The sequence below is a fragment of the Pseudorca crassidens genome, chromosome 2 (assembly GCF_039906515.1).
Source record: "Pseudorca crassidens isolate mPseCra1 chromosome 2, mPseCra1.hap1, whole genome shotgun sequence".
Classification (NCBI taxonomy): Eukaryota; Metazoa; Chordata; class Mammalia; order Artiodactyla; family Delphinidae; genus Pseudorca; species Pseudorca crassidens.
In genome coordinates, this window is record NC_090297.1 from 87,203,415 (window position 1) to 87,228,622 (window position 25,208).

The following is a 25,208-nucleotide window of genomic DNA, read 5'->3' on the forward strand; positions in this document are numbered from 1 at the left end:
GTCCTGGAGTGTTTTCATCGAGAAGTTACTGCCCATGAAAATGTCACCATAGAGTACGGCATCAAGGCTATTTTTTCCTTGGTTATATCGTCTAACTTTACCTCCTATTATTTGAGACCTACAGGAAATCAGTGGGCCTGCATCAGAATCAAGCCAGATCTAAGCCTTCATCTCTTCTGAATAGCATGTGACTATCTTAATATTGTTTGAGTCACAGACCTTTTTTTTTTTAACTGAGTTGAAAAGTCAAGCCAAAGTACATCACCCCAATGTAAAAGCTTTAATTGATTCCCCGTAAATCAGTAAAAAGTTATTTCTACCTTTAATGTCGCAGCTGAAAGGAACAGGTAGCTTCATTTAATACCTAGTAGATAATTAAATACAATCACCTCTCCCGCTAGAGGAAAACATCTGGTCTAAATCATGCCCTAGACTCTGCCCCACTATGAAAGGCACATCTTTGCCACACAAGGACTGTACAGCAAGAATAATCCCCTTACCAGGGTCATGAACTAAGACAAAGAAGTAAAACTTCAGGACATATAGCTGATCTCAGGAAAAGTTTTCCTACTGTAACAAAATGCTGTGGCAAAGGGGCACATAACCTCCCTGAAAAGCCTCATGATGGTGAGGATGGGACATCCTTTCCTAGAGAAGCGTGCCCCAGAGTCAGCAACGCCCACCCCCTGGGGGGCCTAGAGATTCTCATTCTCCAAAGGTAAAAATGAGTGGGTTTCCTCACTTATCCATACTCCTCTCCAAGATCTTGCATGCTGCTAGGAATTAGAATGTATAAATAAAAGTCCAGTGTCATGAATCCGGGTGAGTGGGTGGAGAAATAATTGGGAGAGTGGTTTTTAGGTGACAATAAGCCGAGAAGGAAAATGCAAAAAGAGGTAACATACAGGCCAACCATCTTGGTCTAGAGGAATCCACTGAGGAGTTACCCAGGTGCCTGTCACAGTGATTTCTATGAGCAAATCATAGATCAGAATCCAGGCTATCAAGTCAGAGTGACTCCAGGGGGTCTAGACAACGTAGAGAGAGAAGGTGAGTTCAGATCATGTGTAGTAAGCAGAGCTAGATTCCCAAAGATAAAGCCAGGCAAGGGACTTGAAGCAGGAATGGAGTTCGAGTGTCCAAGCCTGCATCAGGGTTTGTGAGTTTATGGTTTCATACTGGGCCCAGGAGATAAAAGAAAGATAGAATTTCAACCGGGATATTTAAGAATATCATCTCCGAATTCCAAACATGAAGGAAGCCTCCCTACAGCTCTGTACTTGTATGATTATAGTTTCCATGACAAGGTTGGCCTGCCCTTTCCTCTGTTTTAATTAGAATTCCTGGTATGATGAACATTTTTGGCAACAGTGGCTGCAGATAGGGACTACTGGGGAGAGAGAGCCCTGGAAGCTCAAACGTGCTAAGCAATTTACAACGATTTTGAATTTTGCTTCATTCCCCGTATTTAATTCTTCTCAAATCACACAGTTGTCACCTTAACATTTTCCAAGTGTCTGTCAAGTGATCTATGGTTCATGGTATTAAGAATTGGCCCAATTGAACCCAACTGACAAAAATACCTCAAATGACTACTTTGGAAATACTCATTGCCCTTATTTTGGATTTCAGTATCTGTTTGAAAGTTTAGGCATTTTCTTTACTATCTTCCTGAAATGAACTCAGAGAAGATGATCACAACAGATGTGAAGATTGTCATGTTAATGTGTAATAAGCATGGCTGATGATGGCACATCAGCATTAAGCACTAGCTTGGTAACAGTTTCTTTCCTTTTGCTTATAGGTGTTCATGTGTTTGGACTCTGCTCTACAGCTCTCATCACAGATATCATCCAGCTGTCCACAGGCTACCAGGCACCATACTTTCTGACTGTGTGCAAGCCAAACTATACCTCTCTGAATGTGTCTTGCAAAGAGAATTCCTACATTGTAGAAGATATTTGCTCAGGATCTGATCTTACAGTTATCAACAGCGGCAGGTTAGAAACAGAGATCGTGAAAATTTCCATGTCAGTGTTTTCATTGTTCATTAATAGCTTGGAGTATCATCGCAGGCATACATTTTTCAATCATAATGATTTTGGTTTTATTTTTCTCTTCAATTCAGTGATCTCTTTAGGGATAATACCATAGAAACCCACTAGTGGTTCATTCTGAATCCTTCTGTCTGTCTCCAAATTTCAGCCTCACATTCATGCCACTCATCTTCATATCACCAAACCCCAGTCATGTTCTGTGATTTACCCTGTACTACTTATGGTTTTAGGTTATCACAATTGGTTTATTTTAGATATTTATAGTTAGTCATGGCTTAGAGTCAGTATGTGTCATGTAGTGACTTAAGTGGAAGGCTAAAATATCTATGATATTTCCAGCTTCATTATATATTTTATTTAAAAAAAAGAAATCATATGAGTTTTCCTTTTGGTAGTGTTTTAAAAGAAATAGCATCTAGGATTGCATATGTCTTCTTTGAGTAAACTCAGAAAATCTGTACAGCTTCTGACCTTGCATTTCAGAAAATAAAAACTGAAAAACCCAAGAAACTACCAAGACATTAAATTGTTTTCAATCAATAAAGTAAAAAAAAAAAAAATTATATGGAAAGAGAAGTCCAAAAGAAATAAATTACAGAAGGATGAAGGGCAACAAAAAAAGATATAAGAATTGTATTTTTCACTAACTGAGTTCCCAAAGATTGAGTCAAAAATAAGTTAAGTACACTTGAAGAATCAGAGACTTATATTATGTAATTATATACATTCACGTTCTTACGATCCATTCAATTCAATAATTTTGAACCTACATTTAAGACCTATGCTCTCTATTCTTTCTCAATTCTTTTACATTTTCTTGTCTGTGTTGAATGGTAGTCCTTTTTATTGAGTACCAAATAATTAGGAGGACATTAATAAAACGGCATTTTATTTTTTCCATTTTTTATCCATTAAAAGAAATCTCTATTCTCCATCTGTCTGTCCTTTACAGTGTCTCTCTCACTATCCTCTGTTCTACCTCTCCCACCTTGCTTCTTATTTCACTAAATAATATACTCTGTGATTCTGGAGATAATGATTATTTTAAAGTGGGATAGATAGAGAAACATTTTGTTAAAATTAGACTTTTTCGATGCTCTCTAGAGTGTAAAAAAACACATCTAGACCCGCCGCTGTGAGAAAATAATTTTGTCTTTTAAATTTGTATGTAAATGAAACCATATATTTAAGAGCATAGAAAAAGTTTAAAAGCTTTAAAATCTTAGGTTTTATAAACCTTTAAGCTGACATAATTATAATACCAATAAACAATTATAATGCTTTCCATTCCATTTCTACTTTCAACCATCATTCCAATGGTATAAAGAAGAGATCCCTAACAAAGCTAACACTTTACATTGGAAAGTGCATCACTACTCTACTTTAATAGTAATGGTGATTAGCAGTGTTTATTTTATCACTCAGATCTTTCTCCAGAAAACTAAACAGAAATTAAAGTTATTGCTTATTATCTTGAGGCTTTTAAGTTGAACACTGTAACCACCCAGTGTTCTTGAGATGATTGTTAGCAGTATTTCAGAAACAGAAGGCATAATTTGACTCTTTTCCTTTGGCAGAAAATCATTCCCTTCACAACATGCGACCCTTGCTGCCTTTGCAGCTGTGTACATTTCGGTAAGTAACTGGGTCTTTTTTGTCAAACTGCGTCCTAGAGAAAATCAGAGAAATGAGTGTTGTCTCCAATGACTAATTAGATTATATAGCTGTGTAATAGCAGAACAGTAAACTTTAGCACAGCAGTCCTTCAATACAATGGCATCAGAAATAGAAACTGGATGCTACTGTAAAGAGTAAGATAATTTTTTGACACAGTCATAATGTTTATTTAGCCTCATACCTCTTTAATGTAATATTATACTTCATGGGAGGATATTGTAAACTACATGAATGTTATAAATTCTAAAATTGAAAGAATTGTGTTAAATACACACACACACACACACACACACACACATACACACACACACCACACATTTTTGTTTCAGTTTTTATGTAACAGTGAGTTCTAAGTCAGTGTTGATAAATGCTATACAATGAATTGTCACCATATCTGATTAATAGTCCACTAGATCTTATGTGAAAAAAATGGATTGAAATTACGTGACAAATAACATGGAGACTAACCAGTTATCTGGATAATTCTGCGGCTTCAATTTTTTTCCAGACTTTTGTGTAATTATATGAGAGATCTGTTATTTCTTTGATGAATTTTGTCATGTATTTCCTTTTTTTCAGGTATAGAATATAGCCATAGCAGGGGGAATGGAACAGTAAAATTGATGTCACGTGTATCAGACTTTTGAGTTTACCTTTTTATTTGATTATAATTGAATAGTAAAATGACCTTTCTTACATACTTAACCCAGTTCTTTCATTTTAAAGATGTACTTCAATTCCACACTAACGGATTCCTCTAAGCTTCTGAAACCTCTCTTGGTCTTCACCTTTATCATCTGTGGAATCATCTGTGGGCTAACACGGATAACTCAGTATAAGAACCACCCAGTTGATGTCTATTGTGGCTTTTTAATAGGAGGAGGAATTGCTCTATACTTGGTAAATAATTTATTACTATTCAATAAAGCACAGTTTAAAATGGAAAACATGCAGAAAATTTGTTTTGCACTGTAATGATTTACTTGCAATATAGTTTATATCTATGAGAAAATCTCTGACTGCATCTCCATTCTAAGCCAAAACATATATCCCACTTTCAGTAAAATAATTTACTAAACTCTTACCATGGGCCAGAAACTGTGATTTTAGAAAGATTATTGCATTTTACCCTTACCCCTCCCACCAAAAACAAAAGTCAGGGGCTACTATTACTAGTATAATTTTATAGATAAGGAAAGTAAGGTTAGTGAAAGTGAAAGTTTAATGGAAAATTATATACTTTGCCCAACATCACAAATGTAGCATCTGGATATAACTATGATCCAACTAATATTGAATTCTTTAGCAGTACTCTATTTTCAAGCCTGATCTTCCTTCAAGAATATCCTCAACATAAGGAAACTGAGATTGTCCATTTCATTCATTCATTCATGCATTCATTCATTCGTTTTACATGTATTCAATATCTGATCCGTGCCAGGTACTATACTGAGCGTCGGAACACTAATAAATAAGGTACATCTTTTATGAGTTTCAGTGCAAAGATTAATAAATGTATAAATGATTACAACATGTTAAATGATGTATTAGGGTATGAACAAAGAGCTCTGAGGATAGCAAACTGCCCAAGGAAGTTAGGGAAGTCTTTATAGAAGTGATACGGTTTTTAAAAAACGAGAGTTTCTTAGGGTAAAGAAAGGAGGGCATCCAAGCTGAAGAAACTGCATGTGCAAAAAGATGGACATGTGAATGAGCAAGTCTAAGTGGAGGGTGAGGGAACAGAAGGAATGACAGATAATGGCCAGGTTTCTAGCTTGAAAGACTGGCAGATGGTGACTTCATTAGCTGACCTGGTAAATGATAGAGGAAGCAAATTGGTGGAGAGAAAGGAGGTGGACAAACTCAATTTAAGGATCAACAGGCAGTTGAATAGTTGGGTCTGGAGCTTAAAGTAGCAATGAGTGGTGGAGAATAGATTTGGGAATCATGGACATTATCGGTGGAAGTACCATTATAGTTATGGCGGTATATAAAATTGCCAGGTCCTAAGAACAAAAGGAGCCAGGGAAGCACCAATATGCAAGCCGCCTGCAGAAGAAAAAAGGCAATAATGAAAGAAACTAAGAGGATCTACAGAGAAATAAAAATTAACTGTCTATTAGAACCATTCTAAATCTTGCGGTCTTGGGGTACTTGTGAAAGGCATTATGAGAAAATGCTTACAAAAAATAGTAAATGTACTGAAGTGAGCATTGTTTTTTTTTTTCATTTTTATATACTAGCATAGTCAAATCTCATACTGCCTCATATACTTTCTTCGGTGGAGGAGAAAGCCATCAAATGAAAGTTAGTGTGTCAGGAATTGTGCATAAGCCTGTGTTGCCCACAGGAGTATTCATTGGCAGCGGGTGTTACAGAGTATGATTGAGAACTGTTTCTCTCCAGTTCATGTATTGCTTTTGTAAATGTCTGATTTTCATGGTTTCCTGGAGTCCCAAGGGTTTGGGCTTGAATCTCAATTCTCCTGCTATTTGGCCAAGTTTTCTTCACCTATAAAATGAGGATAATAACTATCTGCCTCATATCATAAGAAGGATTAAACAGCTATATTTATTAAGCCCAGTGCTGGGCACTGAATTTTGAACAATATAAGCAGAGGTTATGTACAGTCTAGTGGAGGATGGTCCTAGACTTAATGAATTTAAATACAATCATTTTTAAACTAATTTTTATTGGAGTATAGTTGCTTTACAATGTTGTGTTAGTTTCTTGCTGTACAGCAAAGTGAATCAGTCATATATATACATATATCCACTCTTTTTTAGATTTTTTCCCATTTAGGTCATCACAGAGTACTGAGTAGAGTTCCCTGTGCTATACAGTAATTATTAATGGAACATTAGGGAGGGACTGTTCATCCTGGAAACTCTGGCAGTGTGAGCGTAGATAGGTATTATTTAGAAGAAGATTTTAAACAGGAATTAAAGTACTTGGAGAGGCAGAAGCTTGGCTTTATTCCATTCCTGTTTACATTCTGCCCTGAAACTGTAAATTTATCAGTTCTAAGCCAATGCTGTTGTTCATTTTTAGGCACTCTATAAAATGTCAAATCCGTGAAATTCCTTCCATTTGATTTGAAAAGCAGACAGTGGCTACCTTCTATTGAAATTAGCTTGCAAATAGGTATTTGCTGCTGGCTCTTATCTCTAAACTAAACATCTCAAAAACTAAAAATCCAGCAGGGATTAGAGCATCTATGTGTCAAAAGCCTAAAATTTCTGAAGCTGAACTTTAGCCTTTTTCAGATTTTTATCCCCCAAATCTGAAACAAACAAAAAATCGACGACCTGAGTATGAAGACAAGATTAAATAAAGTTTGGTTCAAATTTACTGTAATAGTACTGAGTTGATCAAATATTGCTTTCAAAATTTAAGACCAGGTTTAAATCAGGAAAGAACATGAATGCCCCAATCTAGTGACAGTTTCTGCCCTCTCTTCCAAGAACATTCTGGAAAATGTTGAACAGAGGGCTGTGCTCCATGTGAGTTGTGAAAATATGTGTCTCTGGCCCCACTACAAAATCTGATACCATGTTTTATGAATGATTCATTGTTCTGTATTTCCACATCTGTTCTGCTTTCCATCATGAGGTATGACTGAAAATGGTAGACAAAATAATCAGTTAAGCCATTTGAGGAGTCACTCAACAAGCGGTTCATAAATCCAGAAAAATGAATTCCTTTGAAAAGGGGAAGAATGCCCTGATTTCTCTCATTGCCTGACTTCTCTTCTCAAAACAGAGGACAAGATTGTCAAAAACATCCCAGTGGGATGGAGAAAGGAGAGAAAATCCAATTAATAATAAAAAGTAATGGGGCTTCCCTGGTGGCGCAGTGGTTGAGAGTCTGCCTGCCGATGCAGGGGACACGGGTTCGTGCCCCGGTCCGGGAAGATCCCACATGCCGCGGAGCGGCTGGGCCCGTGAGCCATGGCCGCTGAGCCTGCGCGTCCGGAGCCTGTGCTCCGCAACGGGAGAGGCCACAACAGTGAGAGGCCCACGTACCACCAAAAAAAAAAAAAAAAAAGTAATGGACTCCATAGTTCTGAACAGTTAGTTCAGTGATTTATGATATAACTTACAAACTATTTCCTGAGTAATTGTACCTTTATGTTTTGGTTATTTGTATTAGTCAATGGTTTATAGAGAACACACACTTATTTATGTGCCTCAGTACATCCTCCAAGGCAAACTCCCAGTAACCATGTCTTCTAATGCATGATATTTATTGTTTCTTCCAACATTAGGGTCTGTATGCTGTGGGGAATTTTCTGCCTAGCGAAGAGAGTATGTTTCAGCACAGAGAAGCCCTCAGGTCTCTGACAGACCTCAATCAAGACCCCAGCCGAGTTTTATCTGCTAAAAATGGTAGCAGTAGTGACGGAATTGCTCACACAGAAGGCATCCTCAACCGAAACCACAGAGATGCTAGCTCATTGACAAACCTCAAAAGGGCAAATGCTGATGTAGAAATCATCACTCCACGGAGCCCCATGGGGAAGGAAAACATGGTTACCTTCAGCAATACCTTGCCTAGAGCCAACACCCCATCCGTGGAAGACCCTGTGAGAAGAAACGCCACCATTCATGCCTCTATGGATTCTGCTAGATCCAAGCAGCTCCTCACCCAGTGGAAGAATAAGAATGAAAGTCGTAAGTTGTCCCTGCAGGTTATGGAGACCGAGCCTGGACAGTCACCACCGAGATCCATTGAAATGAGGTCAAGCTCAGAGCCGTCGAGGGTGGGGGTCAATGGAGACCACCATGGTCCCGGCAATCAGTACCTCAAGATCCAGCCTGGCACCGTCCCCGGGTGCAACAACAGTATGCCTGGGGGACCAAGAGTGTCCATTCAGTCCCGCCCCGGGTCCTCACAGTTAGTGCACATCCCTGAGGAGACGCAGGAAAACATAAGCACCTCCCCCAAAAGCAGCTCCGCTCGGGCCAAGTGGCTGAAAGCTGCGGAGAAGACCGTGGCCTGTAATAGAAGCAACAGCCAGCCTCGAATCATGCAAGTCATAGCCATGTCCAAGCAGCAGGGCGTCCTCCAAAGCAGCCCCAAGAACACCGAAGGCAGTACGGTCTCCTGCACTGGCTCCATCCGCTACAAAACCTTGACAGACCACGAACCCAGTGGGATCGTGAGGGTTGAGGCTCACCCAGAGAACAACAGGCCCGTCATACAGATCCCATCCACCGAAGGCGAAGGCAGTGGCTCCTGGAAATGGAAAGCCCCTGAAAAGGGCAACCTTCGCCAAACTTATGAACTCAACGATCTCAACAGGGACTCCGAAAGCTGTGAGTCCCTGAAAGACAGTTATGGTTCTGGAGATCGAAAGAGAAGCAACATTGATAACCACGAGCATCACCACCATGGAATCACCACCATCCGCGTCACCCCAGTAGAGGGCAGCGAAATTGGTTCAGAGACCCTGTCCATTTCTTCTTCCCGCGACTCCACCCTGCGGAGAAAGGGCAACATCATCTTAATTCCTGAAAGAAGCAGCAGCCCCGAAAACACTAGGAATATCTTCTACAAAGGAACCTCCCCAACACGGGCTTATAAGGATTGAGGGATGGCCATTCAATCATTTGGGCCACCCCCAAAAGACCACGTGTAGATTCTACCAGTGCTCTGTTCCAGCGAATCGAGAACCTTCTCACCAAACTAGATTATACACCATCAGCCCGGAACTCAGTGACTCTTGAGAACTACTCTACCCAAGCTTGTAGACTTCACATCAAGGGGAGGGAAAAGCACAATGCAAGAACCTAACTAATGTGATAATGTGAAGACTCTTCTTAAGACCTACCTTCAAACTCAAATGGTTTGCAGAGGGTAGTATCAAAAGAAAGTGGTTTCCTTCAATGTATACTATTGTACTTCCTGAATGTGCCAACTTTAGGGATCTTTCTTTATAATTAGCTGTGGGAATCCAGAACACATGTTTTCCCTATAGCAGAGGCCATGCAGTATTATATATTCATTTTGCAGAATCTGCACCGAGAGCTCAATACGGGTGGTGCTGATCATTATAGTACGTATACCATGTAAACTCTCAAATTCTATTTAGCTGTGAAATAGTGATGTGCAACTCCTTGTCAAAGAAATGCTACTGTATTAAGAAGATGTTGGCTTCTTTGTGTTAGAATAGGACACCCTGCGGCTTCTCTGTAGTGGCTCTGTCACAGTCAAAAAAAACGAAAAGGTTTTGTGCATTTCTTCAAAATTATGCTTTCTTCAACAACAAAAATTGATAGGGATATTTTCAGTGAAAGAGAATACTTTTCTGCATAGCTTTTTGCTGCTTACTTTTTATTTAAATATAGTTACTGCTAATGAAAAATCTGTTTTTAGTGAGTAAATTTGAATAATTTAAAAAATACTGTTTTAGAGAGTCTTTTGAAATTGTGATCATATTTTGCATTTTATGCCTTCTCCTTTATTGATTTAAATTTTTTATGTTATAGATATGTTGTTCTATTTTTAAAGCAAAAATAACAGTTGACATTCTTTGAGCAAAATATACTGCTGTGAATTTATAAAGAAGGAATATGAACCAAAACTCGACATTGTGGGTTACATTGACAGCAGTGTTGGTCATGTCTAACTTTAGATGTTTCCAGCCAACTGGCTTAAGTTGCTATCTTAAGTAATCCAAAAATTTTGTTTGTTCCAGATTATTAACTTTTTTTTATATCCTAATAACCAGTAAATTAGAGCCACAGTAGTTGGGTTTTACCGTCTTCTCTAAAGTATTTTTGTTAATTGGATACCAACAGGGAGAATCTGAAAAAGATGTAAATTGTTAAGAAGAAAATCACAGTATACGTTAAGAATGTATTTCTTCAAAATATCTAGATAGGCACAGTTTTTGTGCTCAACATACAAATGACAGTTTTTGCTACCTATCCTGAATGAAGCCTTCAACTTAAATCAAACAAAACCAATATTATCAATAAGAAGATAAAAAACAAAACATTTTGAAGTGTTTTCCAAGTTAAAATTTTATTTTAAGTATGAAGAAATATTTGGTTCCTCTAATTTAGTATTAAACCTTTTTTTTTTTTTCTTCTTTTTTTTTTGCGGTATGTGAGCCTCTCACTGTTGTGGCCTCTCCCGTTGCGGAGCACAGGCTCCGGACGTGCAGGCTCAACAGCCATGGCTCATGGGCCCAGCCGCTCTGCGGCATGTGGGATCTTTCCGGACCGGGGCACGAACCCGTGTCCCTTGCATCGGCAGGCGGACTCTCAACCACTGCGCCACCAGGGAAACCCATAGTATTAAACCTTTTTACACTATTTCTGAAGAATTCTAATGTGCATTTGATGATTGCCAAGGGGACAAAAGGTAACAACAATGCTGGTTGATCTGATCTCAGTTTAATTTTCAGTGAGAACAGAAGTAGTTGTTTAGAGATGAGTAGTACCACATTCTTATCAACTTCTACCGGAAAAGGGCAGAGATTTGTAGAGTAACCAACCTCCTAAAGCATTAGGGATTTAGCTGAAACCAGCAGAATTGAAAACTCTGGCAATAAAATACAGATTCAACTATACCCCTTCTGGCTGTTTCCATCTCAGAGAGGGGAGTGAGAGTACAATGTTGCCTTCCCCATTTCTTAACCACTACCACCACCATTATGACACTCCTACTGGCTTTTGCCAATTTATAGAGAGGAAGGGGGACTGGTTTTAGTGCTCTGAAGGAAAAAAAAAAGCTGCAGCATTTCAGGTGCAGTATGATATTTCCTAATCTTTCCTATTTCTTAACAGAAGATTTTAAAGTACTTCTCTAGTCATCGAAGTTTTTTTTTCTTTACATAAATATTGATATATTCGTTTTCTACTCAAAGTGCCAAAGGCTACAGTTTTTAATGACTTAAATTGTACCACACTGTTAAGGAAATATAATGATAGTCACTAGAACTCAGACCTCTGCATGTATATTTGATAACACATCTTTTGTATAAAAAAATTACAAAAAAAATTGTTTACATTCCACTGGTACCTTAATTTAAAATAAATGAGACTAACAGGTGTTATCTCTTCTTAGTGTTCTATTTATCTTATTTGCTAATGAGAGCACTTCTTCCTTTGTTAGGCTGTGCTTTATTGATAAAATCAAGTACTGAATAAAGAGAGTTAATTATCTTTTTAAAGTAAATAAAATTATGAAAATATATATGATATATATATATATAAAGTATTGTGTTTAATAAAATGTTATGCAATGTTTTCCAAACTGATAAAGTTTGTAAAGTGCTATAATGTATTTTGTTAAGTACAGATCAGAGCTATTGTGTGAGTATATTGTGCTAACATCATAGAAATAAAGATTAGATTTCTTCATCAAAATTGGAGCATTTTGATCTTTTACTTCAGATGGAGTATGAATGGATCTGGACTTATAGGAAAACAGCTGAAGAAATAAGAATGACTCAGACTGATTATATTCATAATTATTTAGAAGAAAGAGTATTGTACTAAGAAGGAAAAGCTTCTCAAACTATGATATAATGTTTCCTTATCTTTTAGAATTTTGATTTTATGCTTATAAAGAAGCTCTTTTAGATTTTTTAGACATAGATTTTTCACATATCAATGTTATAGAGTATTGAAAAAGAAAATATGAAAAAGTCAGGGTCAATTGTTCTCAATCAATTTTTTACTAAGAGTAGTTGATGTGCATTATTACCCTCTGAGTCAGCTTCTCTTAAAAAGAATGCTTTAGTATTAACTACAGGATTGTTTTCCAAGCCATTACACCTGTTATATGAGTTATACTGCTAATACTTTGTCCATCTCCCTAGAAGGTATTAACACACAAGTTTTGAGACCACAGCCAGGACTTATGATTTAATCAAATTATCCTTAAGTGGCTGGTTCACTAAAACATGAAGTTACAGTTGTCCAGTGATGCCATCAAGTTCTTGCAAGTGCCAACAGCAACCAAACTCATGCATACCATGCAACTACACCATGATAGCCACCCGGCCAAGAGCCATTGTAAGATGCTACTGATTATAGAAAACATACTTGTTTTAGAAACATTAACATGTGAAAAATTGATGTGTACCTTATAAGGGCTGAAATATAATATTAAGCCTCTCTGGGTTTTGAATTTTTCATCTCTGGAAAGGGGACATTCAGCTATATTATCTTTTCTAAAGGATATCCTAATGTTCTTTCTATGTATTACTATTATGTATTTTATCCAGAGAGCAAAAACTGACAAGAAAATAGGAAATAACTTGCTGGTCTAAAATGACTAACAAGTATTATCATCTTTGACCACAAAGTTTATATAAGCAAGCCAATGGGGTTGCTAAAAGCCTACATCAACCATTTTACTACATAATATATCAAAATAGGTGATTTATATACAGGTACCCCTGATCCTAGTACCTTTCTCATGATGTATCAGGTGAGTGGATTCTGGGTTATATACATAAGAAACTATCATTAGAGCAATATCTTTTCTGCCTTTTACAGGTCAAGTCTTTACTTGATATCTATGGGTCATTTCATATTGCAGTTCAAATAGAATACGGAAATTTATGCATGATTCAGAGAGTAATTTAGTTAAAATAATTGAAGGAAACCAAAAGGAATTGAAATGGTTTAATCTAAAAGGAAAATGTGGCCTGGAAAATGGGTAATGGTCTGTTGTGACTGGATATTTCATTTCCCCTGCTTATTAAATGTGTCTCCGGTCTTTATTCTGTAGAAAGCTTCTAAAACACTCTAGGGTCAAATGCTGCAGGTTGAAGGAAGTATAGATTTCAGTAATAGTATATGATATTATAGGTAAGACCCAATTATAGGAAATTCCCAGTGACCATGCTTCCTAATTGCAAAAAAAAAATGTCTAGATGAGTCCTCTGATACAGAAATGACTTCCATTTCACTGACCAGACAATGGTCAATGAAAGTCCCTCATTGCTAGTGTTTGTGCACTATTGTCAATGATAAAGAGGGGCAAACTGAACAAAACTATAGTTTTGCCACCAATTCTATTTAACAAACTTGTTGAGTGCCCATTTTATCTCCTTTATTCCCCCTACCTTAAGATTCTCAGCCATTGCCTATGAGAAAAATCCATCTAAGCTCTAATGTTAGCTTTTAAAAATAGTACAATTGACAAGTAGGTGAATAAGTTTGAAGAAAAAAATATGAAAATTGTATTAATATAAAATCTCCCTCTTAATCACCTCCACACACTTTGTACCTGGCTACTACCTTATAGAAAACAAGCTAGATATTCTCTATAGTAGGAACTTCCCCCCTACCCTCCATTGTGTGGTTTGTACCTTCTAGCCTGTGATAGCCTTCTGAGAAAAGATATGAAGATATGTCATCTTTGAGTATTAGGAAAACTAATTCACTCCACCCCCAGCCCAATCTTTCCTATTCTGTGTCTAAATTAAACAATCACAGATATTTCTGGAAGTATAAAAAGAGGTATTAAAAAAATAAACTCAAAATGAGTCAAGGACCTAAATGTAAAATGTAGAAATATAAAATTTTTAGTGAAAAACACAGGAGAAAATCTGTAGGATATAGAACAAAGACTAGCTGTTAGTCCTTGGTTGGATACAGTGTCTGCAAATGTTTTTTTCCAGTCTGTAGTTTATCTGTTCAACCTTTTAACAGGGTCTTCGAAAGAGCAAAGTTTTAAAATTTTGATGAGGTCCAATTTATCTTTTCCCTTTATGTGCTGTTTTTTGAAAGTCAAGTCTAGAATACATTAAAAAAAATCCTCAAAACTCAACAGTAAAAAATCAGTAACACAGTAAACAGTAAAGACTAAAAGAGAAAAACAGTAAAAATAAAAAAATGGGCAAAGGCATGAACAGACATTTCAAAAAGGATATGCAGATAGTAAATAAGCACACAAATAGATGTTCAACATTATTAGCCATTTGAGAAATACAAATTAAAGTCATAGTGAGATATTACTACATACTTATAAGAATGACTAAAATTAAAAAAATAATGATAATACCAAATGTTAACAAGAATGTGGAGAAACTGCATCACTTACACATTCCTGGTGGGAATGTAAAATGGTATAACCACTCTGGAAAATAGTTTGGCAATTTCTTAAAAAAAAAAAAAAAACTAAAGATACACTTACATTACCCAGGAATTGCACTCTTGGGCATTTATCCCACAGAAATAAAAATTATGTCCATAAGAAAAATGGTACCTATGTATTCATCTCAGTTTTATTAATAATAGCCAAAAACTGGAAATAATCTAGATGTCCTTCCTTGGGTGAATGGTTAAATAAACTGTTATACAACCATACCATGGACCACTACTCAGCAATAAAAAGAAATGAACTATTGATACACACAACTTGAATGAATTTCCAGGGAATTATGCTGAATGAAAAAGCCAAAAGATTACACCCTGTATGATTCCATTCCATATAATACAGATATGAGCAGCCAGTAGTTGGAGAAGTAGCTTTTCCCTCTGTAACTCATGGCTTCCAAAGTTTCTCTAGTTGTCATGATTTCCCAGCAGGATTGGCGGTGGGAAGGAGGGAGTCAAGGATAAGCAGTTTTCTCTTTAAGAAGATGACACTGAAGTTGTATCTGTCATGTATAATCTACCCAATTGGCGCAAACTAGATCATCTTGCTGCAAAAATGTCTGGAAGATGTAGTTAGTCTCTAGCTGAAAGGCCTTATTACCAGCTAAAAGTCTGTGTCTTCTCTAACTAGATGGAAAAGGATGAGAATGGCTCCTAGATGAGAATGATCAGTCTCTGTCATACAGCTTCAAGACTTTTCACAGTACAACCTACAGACCTTTATAGGCCACTACTTCTCCATACAAACCTATTGGTGCAACAGGCTTCACTTCTTCATTTGTGTGTGTGTTTGCCTGTGTGCATATGGTTTATTTTTAACTCTCCTTCCAGAGAGTCTTTGCACTGCTTTTTAAATCTCTTTTGCCCTTCAAGACTAAATCTCAATCTTCCCTTATACAACTTTAGAGCTAGAAGGGACTTGAGATATCACTCATCCTTTTAGGTATAATCACTATAATTATCTATGTTTTACACATGAGAAAAGTAAAACACATGAGAAGTGATATACTCAAAGTCACACTACTGGTAGAGGTCAGGAGGGCACTGAGAGAGGGAAACAACTATCTTCTGTTCATTTTGTAATCCCTAACATTTAGCACATCACCTGCCACATAGGTTAGACAATAAACATTTGAAATGAATGAATGAATGAAACATTATGACACCAGAGTTGGTACATTTTTCAAAAAGGCTAAGCTATCTCTCCCTTTTGAGAATATTTATAGATCTGTGTTTTGCATGGTCAGTGTTTTCACAATTATATAGTTTGTACAATTAATCACCTTAATTAACAAGGCATTGAATATTTACTACACACTAAATTGTAAGCTCTTTATAAGTAGCACCTACCACAACAGGTGATGAATAAATATAAGAATAATTGAATGAATACAGTATGTTCTACCTACTATGTGTAAAAAATTATGAAAATAAGTAAATAGAATATATTATACAAAGGAAAATATATGAGGGTGTTTGGAAGAGAAAAAATGGTTGTCCATTTAATTGTTCCCTGAAGTCCCATAGTTCTCAGAAATCCCTTCACGACTTTGAAGCCAAATTTATCTATATTTTTCTCTTTTTTCTTATTTGAAGCATCTTTTAAAAATGTTGACATGTTGTTAAGCCAGATTTCTTGGAACAAGCTGTCTCCTCACAATAGATATGATTTTGCAAAAGTTGTTTGTTCAAATGTTCCCACCTCCACAGTAATCTCCGTAGAGGCAAGTGCCAATAAAGAATACTTACTCTATCATTAAAAGAAAAAAGGTAGAAAGCCCTCTTTGTAGTCAGCATTCAAGGTATTTTTCAAATTCAAAATTAGATATTAGAGTCCAGGGACTAGAGTATCAATAATTTATTTAGATCTGGCATGTCCACTGGTCTCGTATTGTCACCCAATCTGCCACTAGGATATCACAATTATTTTCAGAATTATGGAGTAGTGAAAGAGTCTTTGGGGTCAGGCTGACAAGTATTCAAATTCCAGCTCTACCTACTGTGTGCCGCCGTTTTCTTTTCTGTATAATAAGGATAATAATTTAGCATTGTTATGGAGATTAAATGAATAAATATAGGCAAAGCATTTAAAACACTGTGTGGCAGTATATTAGTTCTTAATCTTGGGCATTATTTTTTGACTTCTTTATCTCTAGTCCTCATCTCTCCCTAGAACTCTAGAACCAAATATACAACTGCCTACTTGATTGATATGTCTACTTAAATATCTATAATTATCTCAGATTTAACATTCTCAAAATACATTTTCTGATTTATATTCCCAAATTTATTTCTCCATCTTAATAAGAGCAAACTATCCTCCCCCACTACTATGGCTAAAGAAAAAAATATATATCTAAACTATGACTTAATCCATTCTTTTCCCTTACCATTCATCATGGTACTGCCACGAGTAGTGAAGAGGAAACACATTTTAGAAGTGGAGAGCACTGAGTAGAGTCCTGGCTCAATCACTCAACAATTCTGTGACCTTGAGCAACTCTTCCACCCTTCCTGGGAACTCTGCATTTATTATTTTTTAAATTATAAATTTATTTTAAAATGCTTTGTTGTGAGAATTAAGATTATAAATGTGTACACCAACCGTCATTTTTGTCATCCTTTTTAAGAGTCATGTCCTAGTATTTTTAGGAAATAAAGGCTGATCGTTATCTCAGATCATGTCTTGACTTTTCCATCCCCCAGTTGCTGCTTAGCCTGCTGTGCTGTTATGTTCTTACTTCTCTTCTTGTCACCACCAAGGACGATTAGACATGGTGGCTTAATACAATACTGATCTTTTCACTTAGGTTTAATGGGAGGAAGAATGAGGAAAGGCAAAATTCTTGTTACTGCTCCATTCTTTTGTTCTCCACACTACTATACATGTGAGTCTATACTGATGTAACCAAGTAATCATAGGGAATTATCAATATAAACATAGGAGGAAAAAATATTAACAATTTGTGCTAAAAATTAATTTCCTATAATTAAAGAAAAAAAATCTAGGAAGTTAAACTCTTCATAAAGGTCCATGATTGATTGCCTCAGTTTCTCACTTTGCCTCAATTTCTTTATTATTGAAACACCTTTTCTTTTTTCTAATCTCCTTTAGCAAATCTCTCATTTCCTACCGACAGGGGCCAGTTTCAGCCTATTCCATTTATCTTTTCTTAAGTTCTGTCTAAGTGTTAGAATGAGGTCCTAGGAAGAGAGGTTCTGGGAACAGTGTGGCAAGGACTTTGCCTAAGTTCCACCAAGAAATTTAAATTTGGACCCTTTGAGAATCAGAATGAGTTGCACATAGGACAATTGATTCTTTCACCAGTTAACTATTGAATCAATCTCTCTCTTTCTCTCTCTGTGTGTCTCTTTAGAAAGTGAATATTTCTGTTATCCTTCCTTTCTTTCCTAAACACCGCTATCTGTTTTCATTCTCTTATGTTTTCTTATGACTCTTTGAGTTTTTATATCTCTTCTCAGAGAATTGTTTATTTCTTGATATTCAAGAACAAGTGTTCATTAATCTTTATGACAATATTTTGCTTGGTTTAGTCTTCACTAATCTTCAGTTTATCATGTTTCTTTCTGTCCTCCTGGATATCTAGTCCCCCTCTAAAAAACAAAAAACAAAAACAAAAAAACCCTAAACCTTTACATGCGTCCCAGGCCAGTCCCTTTCTGATTAAGCCTCAAGTTAAAATCAGTTTTCTTCGGGAAACTACCCTTTGTTGAAAGACTGTGCAGAGACATCTTTACTGCCCTGTTATCTTAAACAAATATTCCAGGATTTTAAAAAATTAAACTATTTTTTTTACAGAAGTTTTAGTTTCACAGCAATATTGAGCAGAAGGTACAGGGATATTACACATACTCCCTGCCCCCCAACATATGCATAGCCTCTCTATTATCAATGACCCCCCAGTAGAGCAGTACAGTTGTTACGATAGATGAGCTTACACTGGCGCATCATTATCACACAGAGTCCATAGTGTACATTAGGGTTCACTCTTGGTGATGTATAGTCTATGGGTTTACACAATGTATAATGTATAATGACATGTATCCACCATTATAGAAGGGTACTCCAAGTATTCATCCTGCTCTCCCCCTTCCCCAACTCCTGGAAACCACGGATCTTTTCTTGATTTGGTTTGGTTTTGTATTTTTCATTGCCATATAATTGACATATAACATATTAGTTTCAAGTGTACAATATAATGATTTGATATTTGTATATATTGTGAAATGCTCACCCACTGATCTGTCTCGTTTCACCTTTTCCAGAATATCATATAATTCGAATCATACAATATGTAGCCTTTTAGATCAGCTTCTTTCACTTAGTAATATGCATTTAAATTTCCTCCATGTCTCTTCATGCTGGATAGCTCATTTATTCTCAAAGCTGAATGATATTCTATTGTCTGGATACCACAGTTGATTTATCTATTCATCGACTGAAAGATATCTGGTTGTTTCCAAGTATTGGCAATTGTGTACAAACTGCTATAAGCACCCATGTGCAGGTTTTTGTGTGGACATTAGTTTTTAAATCCTTTGAATAAATACTGAGGAGTGTGATTGCTGAATCGCATGGTAAGAGTGGGTTTAGTTCTGTAAGGAACTGCCAAACTGTCTTTCACAGTGATTGCACCATGTTGCATTCTCCTCAGCAATGTATAAGAATCCCTGTTACTCCACATCCTAGACAGCATTTGGTATTGCTGCTGTTCTAGATTTTGGCCATTCTAATAGGTGTGTGGTGGTGTCTCTTTGTTGTTTTAATTTGCATTTCACTGCTGGCACATGATGTGGAGCATATTTTTATATGTTTGTTTACCACCTGTATATCTTCTCTGATGAGCTATCTGTTAAGGTCTTTGGCCTATTTTCCAATCAGTTGGTTTGTATTCTTATTGCTGAGTTTTAAGTGGTTTTTGTATAATTTGGATAATGGTTCTTTATCAGATGAGTCTTTTGCAAATATTTTCTCCCAGTCTGTGGCCTTTCTTTTCATTCTGTTATTTCTAACATTCCTGCCATGCCTGGTTTTGATGCTTGCTCTGTCTCTTCAAATTGTGTTTGTTGCCTTTTGGTATGCCTTGTAATTATTCTTGATAGTTGAATATGAATTTTGAGAATAAAATGGATGATACATGTACAATTTCTTTTAAAACCACAGACTAATAAATAACATGAATATAAATTAGAGAATAATTTAGGGTTTGTTTGTTAAGAAACTTACTTCTTTTTGAATGAGCTTAGATTTTTATTTGGAGATACTTTGTGGGTTTTTTACCCATTTTTTAAATTGAAGTATAGTTAATTTACAATGTTGTGTTAGTTTCAGGTGTACAACAAAGTGATGCAGTTTATATATATTTATATATATATATATATATATATATTCTTTTTCAGATTCTTTACCATTATTGGTTAATATAATATGTTAAATATAGTTCCCTGTGCTATACAGTAGGTCCTTGTTGTTTATCTATTCTATATACAGTAGTGTGTATATGTTAATTCCAAACTCCTAATTTATCTGCCCTGTATCCCCTTTACATTTTAACTTCCTCATTATAAATAGTTGAGGCTGTAAATCCAACGAGTTGTGATATAGTCAAGTAAATGGTTTCAGTGAACAGTTCAAGTATATCTGTGGCTTGACAAGGCACGTTCAATGCTTGAGTATTTCTACCTGTAATTCAGCTGGCTGCCACCAGGAGATAGGAGTGTCATTTGTGTCATGTAACTAGACTATCTCAGTAGAGTAATTGAAATTACAATGAATAAGCTACTTGATATTTATTAAAATCATAATAAATCTACTGCTCAAATATTAAATAAATACATTTTTATAATAACAAAGAAAATGGCATTTAGAGCAGGACTTTAAGAAATATAAGATCCAGCCATAAAGCACTGTTGGTTTATTTACACTAATATTAGTCACTGTATAAATGAACAGTTAGGGGAGAACACAGTGCAAACTCCATTCTGCACCAGGAAGGAGTTGCTTTCCCAGCCCCTGAAGCCACTGCTGCCACCTCAATGTGGAACCAAAGTGGCTCCTTTCCTCTCCTCCTGTCAAAACAATGGGACTCAGGGCCACGCAGGCTCCAGCACAACTGCTTTAAGAGGCACTGCAAGTGTTGCTGTTGCTGTCACAAGCTGTGCTCAATGCTGTGACAAACTAGAAACCAGATAGCAGACATTCTTTGTACCTGTGCAGAACTCCAGCACCAACTCAACAGGTGCCTACCACCTGCAGTAGCAGTGTACTTGAGTCCTCAGGATAACCTCATAGAGTAGACACTGTTATTCTTTCCACTTTACAGATGAACAAACTGAAGAACTGTAAGATTGAGAACTTGCCCAATGTCATAAGTTAGGACTCAAACCCAGGCTCTTTAGGTGCAGAGCTTGCCCCATGACTGACTGCCTGTAGATAATATAACCCTTATTATTTTATTATTATTGGTTTATTATTAATTTTAAAATGTATTATTAATTTTAAAAAATTATTATTAATTCTAAAAATCATAAAATAGATAATGCTATTATGAAAAAATTCCAGTTCAAGTCCCCAAAATTGAACTGTACGTGGTTTATACAGGACTCTGAAAATATTATGACCTGAGTCATTTAAAGGCCTTTAGCCTTGTTTCAAAAAATTTAAAAATGTTATCCAGGATCTATTCTAAACTAGGCTCTACAGAAAAAAAAAAAAATGTGAATAAGAGTGGATCATTGCCTTCAAGAAACTTCTTGTTTTTCCAAAACTTAGTAAAGAGTCTTGTTAAATGGCCTCTTCTGGCTACTTCTAAATTATTGTTATTATTATTATTATTTGGTTTATAAACAACAGAAAATTATTTTTTACAGTTCTGGAGGCTGAAAAGTCCAAGAAAAAAAGTGCTGGCCAACTTGACGTCTGGTGAGAACCCCCTTCCTAGATAGCTATCTTTTCCCTGTAACCTCACATGGTGGAAGAGGGGAAAAGGAGTTTTCTGAGTCCTGCATTTATTTTGCGGGACACGCAGGCTCGGACACGCAGGCTCACGGGCCCAGCCGCTCCGCGGCATCTTCCTGGACCGGGGCACGAACCTGTGTCCCCTGCATCGGCAGGCAGACTCTCAACCACTGCACCACCAGGGAAGCCCGCTCAGTCCTGCATTTTAAGGGTGATGATCCCATTTATAAGGGCTCCACCCTCATGACCTAAGCACTTCCCAAAGGCCACCCTCCTGATACCATCACATTGCACATTAGGTTTCCACATGTCAATTTTAGTGGACATGAACATTTTGGTGATCATAGTAACTAAAGAGACAATTCATAATTCCACATAATTGGAAGGTTTCTCCAATAGAACATCTCAAACTATGAATTATTTTTTTTAACAATTTTTAAAGGTTTATTTCTAAATTATTAATTTTGTATATTTGATAAAAAGGAGATAGACTTTTACTTCCTGATTGGATTTTCAGTCTTTACTTTTACCCTTGATCATTCAACAATTCATCTTCTAATTCAAGGGCGAAAAATATTGAGAAAAAAGAAATGTTGCACATCTCTTTACTAAGATGTTAAAGTGTGTCTTTGCAACTCACTTTTCAATCCAAATGTGGTTACTGAAATAAAGCATATTTGTAAGAGGTAGCCTTATTCTCTTGTCTCTTTGAGTAATCCTTCCTCCCCCAGTCTTTTTCTTCACTTTGCTTAGTCAGTTTATATTAAACAAATGCCTTAAATTTTCTTGTCCTAAAATTTTAGTCCATGTCTAAAACACATAATATTACTGATGAAATTTTCTCTGAAAGGAATCATTTTTTTCATTAATTCATAACATAAGGAAAGTGGCATTTAAAGCAGGACTTTAAGAAATATAAAATCCAGCCATGGATCTGAAGGAAAGTGCTGTAAATAATTTCATACAAAACACTGATTGTTTCATAAGGGAAAACTGTAATGTGGTCTACATCTTAATCAGTCTACATTTTAATAAGTACCTCAGGTGATAAACATTCACACTAGCATTTGGAAAACATTGCATGGGCAGTATTCACCAGGAGGACAAGGACTATGTTTTTCCATTGTATTTCTAGTGTCAACTACAGTGCACTGGTGTTGGAGAAACTCAAAATCATCCATATGAATTTATTAAATTCTTCTCACAACTTAACAGTTATTATTATTTCAACTTGAAAAATGAGAAACAAAAACTCTAAGAAGTTAGAAGACTCTGTCAAGTACACTAACTAGCTAGTGACAAGCCAGATTTTTAAATCCAGGTTCTGCGATTGCAGCTATGTCTATGATGGTGCTCCCCCCAAATCTGACTTTTTTCTTCCTTCTTGGTGAGTATCCGACTCAAAAATGTCCACTCATTCAGACTGGAGAAGACATGCAGATTTGGAGGGAGGTGGAGCAAAGAACTGAATCCACCAAAATCCCATCAAAGGGCTTTAGATTGTAAAGTTCCTTATCAATAGCAGAAAAAGTATGGCTTCTTTTGATAATGGACTTTTGAACAGAGGCCTTGTTCTAATATGAGTTCAGTTTATCATTTACTAATTTTTTTTCATTTTAAAAAAAACACTACAGTTTATTTAGAATCCCTTAGAAGTAGTCTTAGGGGGAAAAAAAATTAAGGGACTCTTCCAAAATCCCAGACTATCCAGATCAGGATTCCTATCTCTAAACTGAGCTTTTAATCAATTTCTAACTTTTTCGTTAATTGACGGATACCAGGAGCATGGCAGGAGCCTATGCCTTCATATGGTCTCTGAAATGTTCCCAGTAGGTAACCATCACCTTTCAGCTCTGTTATCCCTGCTCTGTCCACTTCCACACATGCCTTGCAAGACCCTGGAGCATAATCATTGGGTAGCTTCATTACCAAGTCAGAGAAATTCTTTCAGTTCTTGTGGTCTAGATTGTTAGATATATATAAATATGTGGTGTGTGGGTTTGTGCATGCCTGCTCATAGCCTTTAAGAGAAAACATACACCTCTTAGTATGTTAGTTGAAGCTTCTAAGTAGTGGGTGTATGAATATTTCATGTTTCCTCCTGGCTGTTGCTTCTGTAACCTGTTTCTAAAGTGATAAAAAGAGAGAGAGAAGAGTGCAAGAGAGGTCGGTTTCCATAGGAACGAAGGTAACCATGGAAAAAACCGGTTAAAGTTAGAGTATTGCCTGTAGGGAAACTGAACTCGCGTGTTAGGAACAATACATTTACCTAATTCAATTGCATTTTCAACAGTCATATCTAAAAATCTTCCATAGTGAACTACCATACAAACATGAATTATCTGGCCTCTGAAAATAAAAATATTTTAAATCAGAAAATTAACTATATTTTTATTTGGGCTAGTACCATTTGAATATGGTGTGTGTGGCAGGGAAGCCAGCTGAAGCATAAATATTCTAGGAGAAAATTAAGGCATTACAAAATAATTACTTTTTCTTAAATAATAACTTTGTAGTACATCTAACTGTAAAACACACGAGGTACTTGATAGGGAACCTGAAAAATCAAAAATAAGAATAAAGTAATAAATAACTTGTAAAGCTTTTCTAAATTTACAAGATGAATTGATAGGAAAAATTCAATTTAAAAGAAAAATTGGTAACTTACAAATAACTTCTCACAATCAATATAAGAAAACAAATCCGATCTGTAGTATATTTTAAGGGCCCAGAGGAAAAGTTCCATTTTAGAAAAATCTCTAATTTCTCACGTAAACTTTAAAATTTCTGCTTATAGCTTTTGAAGAGTATTTAAGTACTAAAATAATGACAACAGTTAAGTTCTGGAAACCTCAGAATTATCTTTCAATTCTTCTTCTTTCTTCTCTCTCCACGCCCAACTCCTCATAAAATTCTGTGTTCTGTCAATACTCATCCTTAACCCATGACCTCGCTCGAGTACCCCTTTATCCCAGCTGCTCTAGTTCCCCACCCGGCAAGCTTCCGCTCCAAGCAGAACCACAATTCTTTCTTGTACTTACTAGCCCACGCTCCCAGTCCAAATGGGCCAGTTTCTCATTTGTTTGCCAGGAGGGACTGATAAAATGATTTTACAATATAATGTAAATGACTGATAGGGCAGTCAGTGTGTTACACTTCCCACCCAGGGTGATCTGAATTTAAAATGGAGATTTATAATCCAAAAAAATTAATTTGTTGATTCAGATCATTTAGAAATGGGAGAAACAATTTTTTATTTAAGTAAGTAAACAAATGAATATTCATAGGAAGAATAAATCAATGATGTTAGAATTTCAGCAATAACACAACTGTAGACTGCAATAGTCTCTTAATTTGCACACTTTTGGCAAC

The 25,208-nt window shown here is 36.3% G+C and overlaps 1 protein-coding gene and 1 long non-coding RNA gene across 3 annotated transcripts in view; one reads left to right on the forward strand and one right to left on the reverse strand.

The window, feature by feature from the left end:
- Positions 1 to 11,600, forward strand: part of PLPPR4 (phospholipid phosphatase related 4) — a 38,773-nt gene extending 27,173 nt beyond the window's left edge. For both annotated transcript variants that reach the window (XM_067726998.1, XM_067726996.1), the window contains 4 exons: positions 1,805 to 2,000; positions 3,635 to 3,692; positions 4,461 to 4,634; positions 8,002 to 11,600. In XM_067726998.1, the coding sequence (XP_067583099.1) occupies positions 1,805 to 2,000; positions 3,635 to 3,692; positions 4,461 to 4,634; positions 8,002 to 9,327 (1,754 nt within the window). In that variant the 3' untranslated portion in view covers positions 9,328 to 11,600. The remainder of the gene's footprint in view (positions 1 to 1,804; positions 2,001 to 3,634; positions 3,693 to 4,460; positions 4,635 to 8,001) is intronic.
- The window catches only part of LOC137219024 (uncharacterized), a 313,597-nt gene that overhangs the window by 83,699 nt on the left and 204,690 nt on the right, over positions 1 to 25,208 (reverse strand). The window lies entirely within an intron of this gene.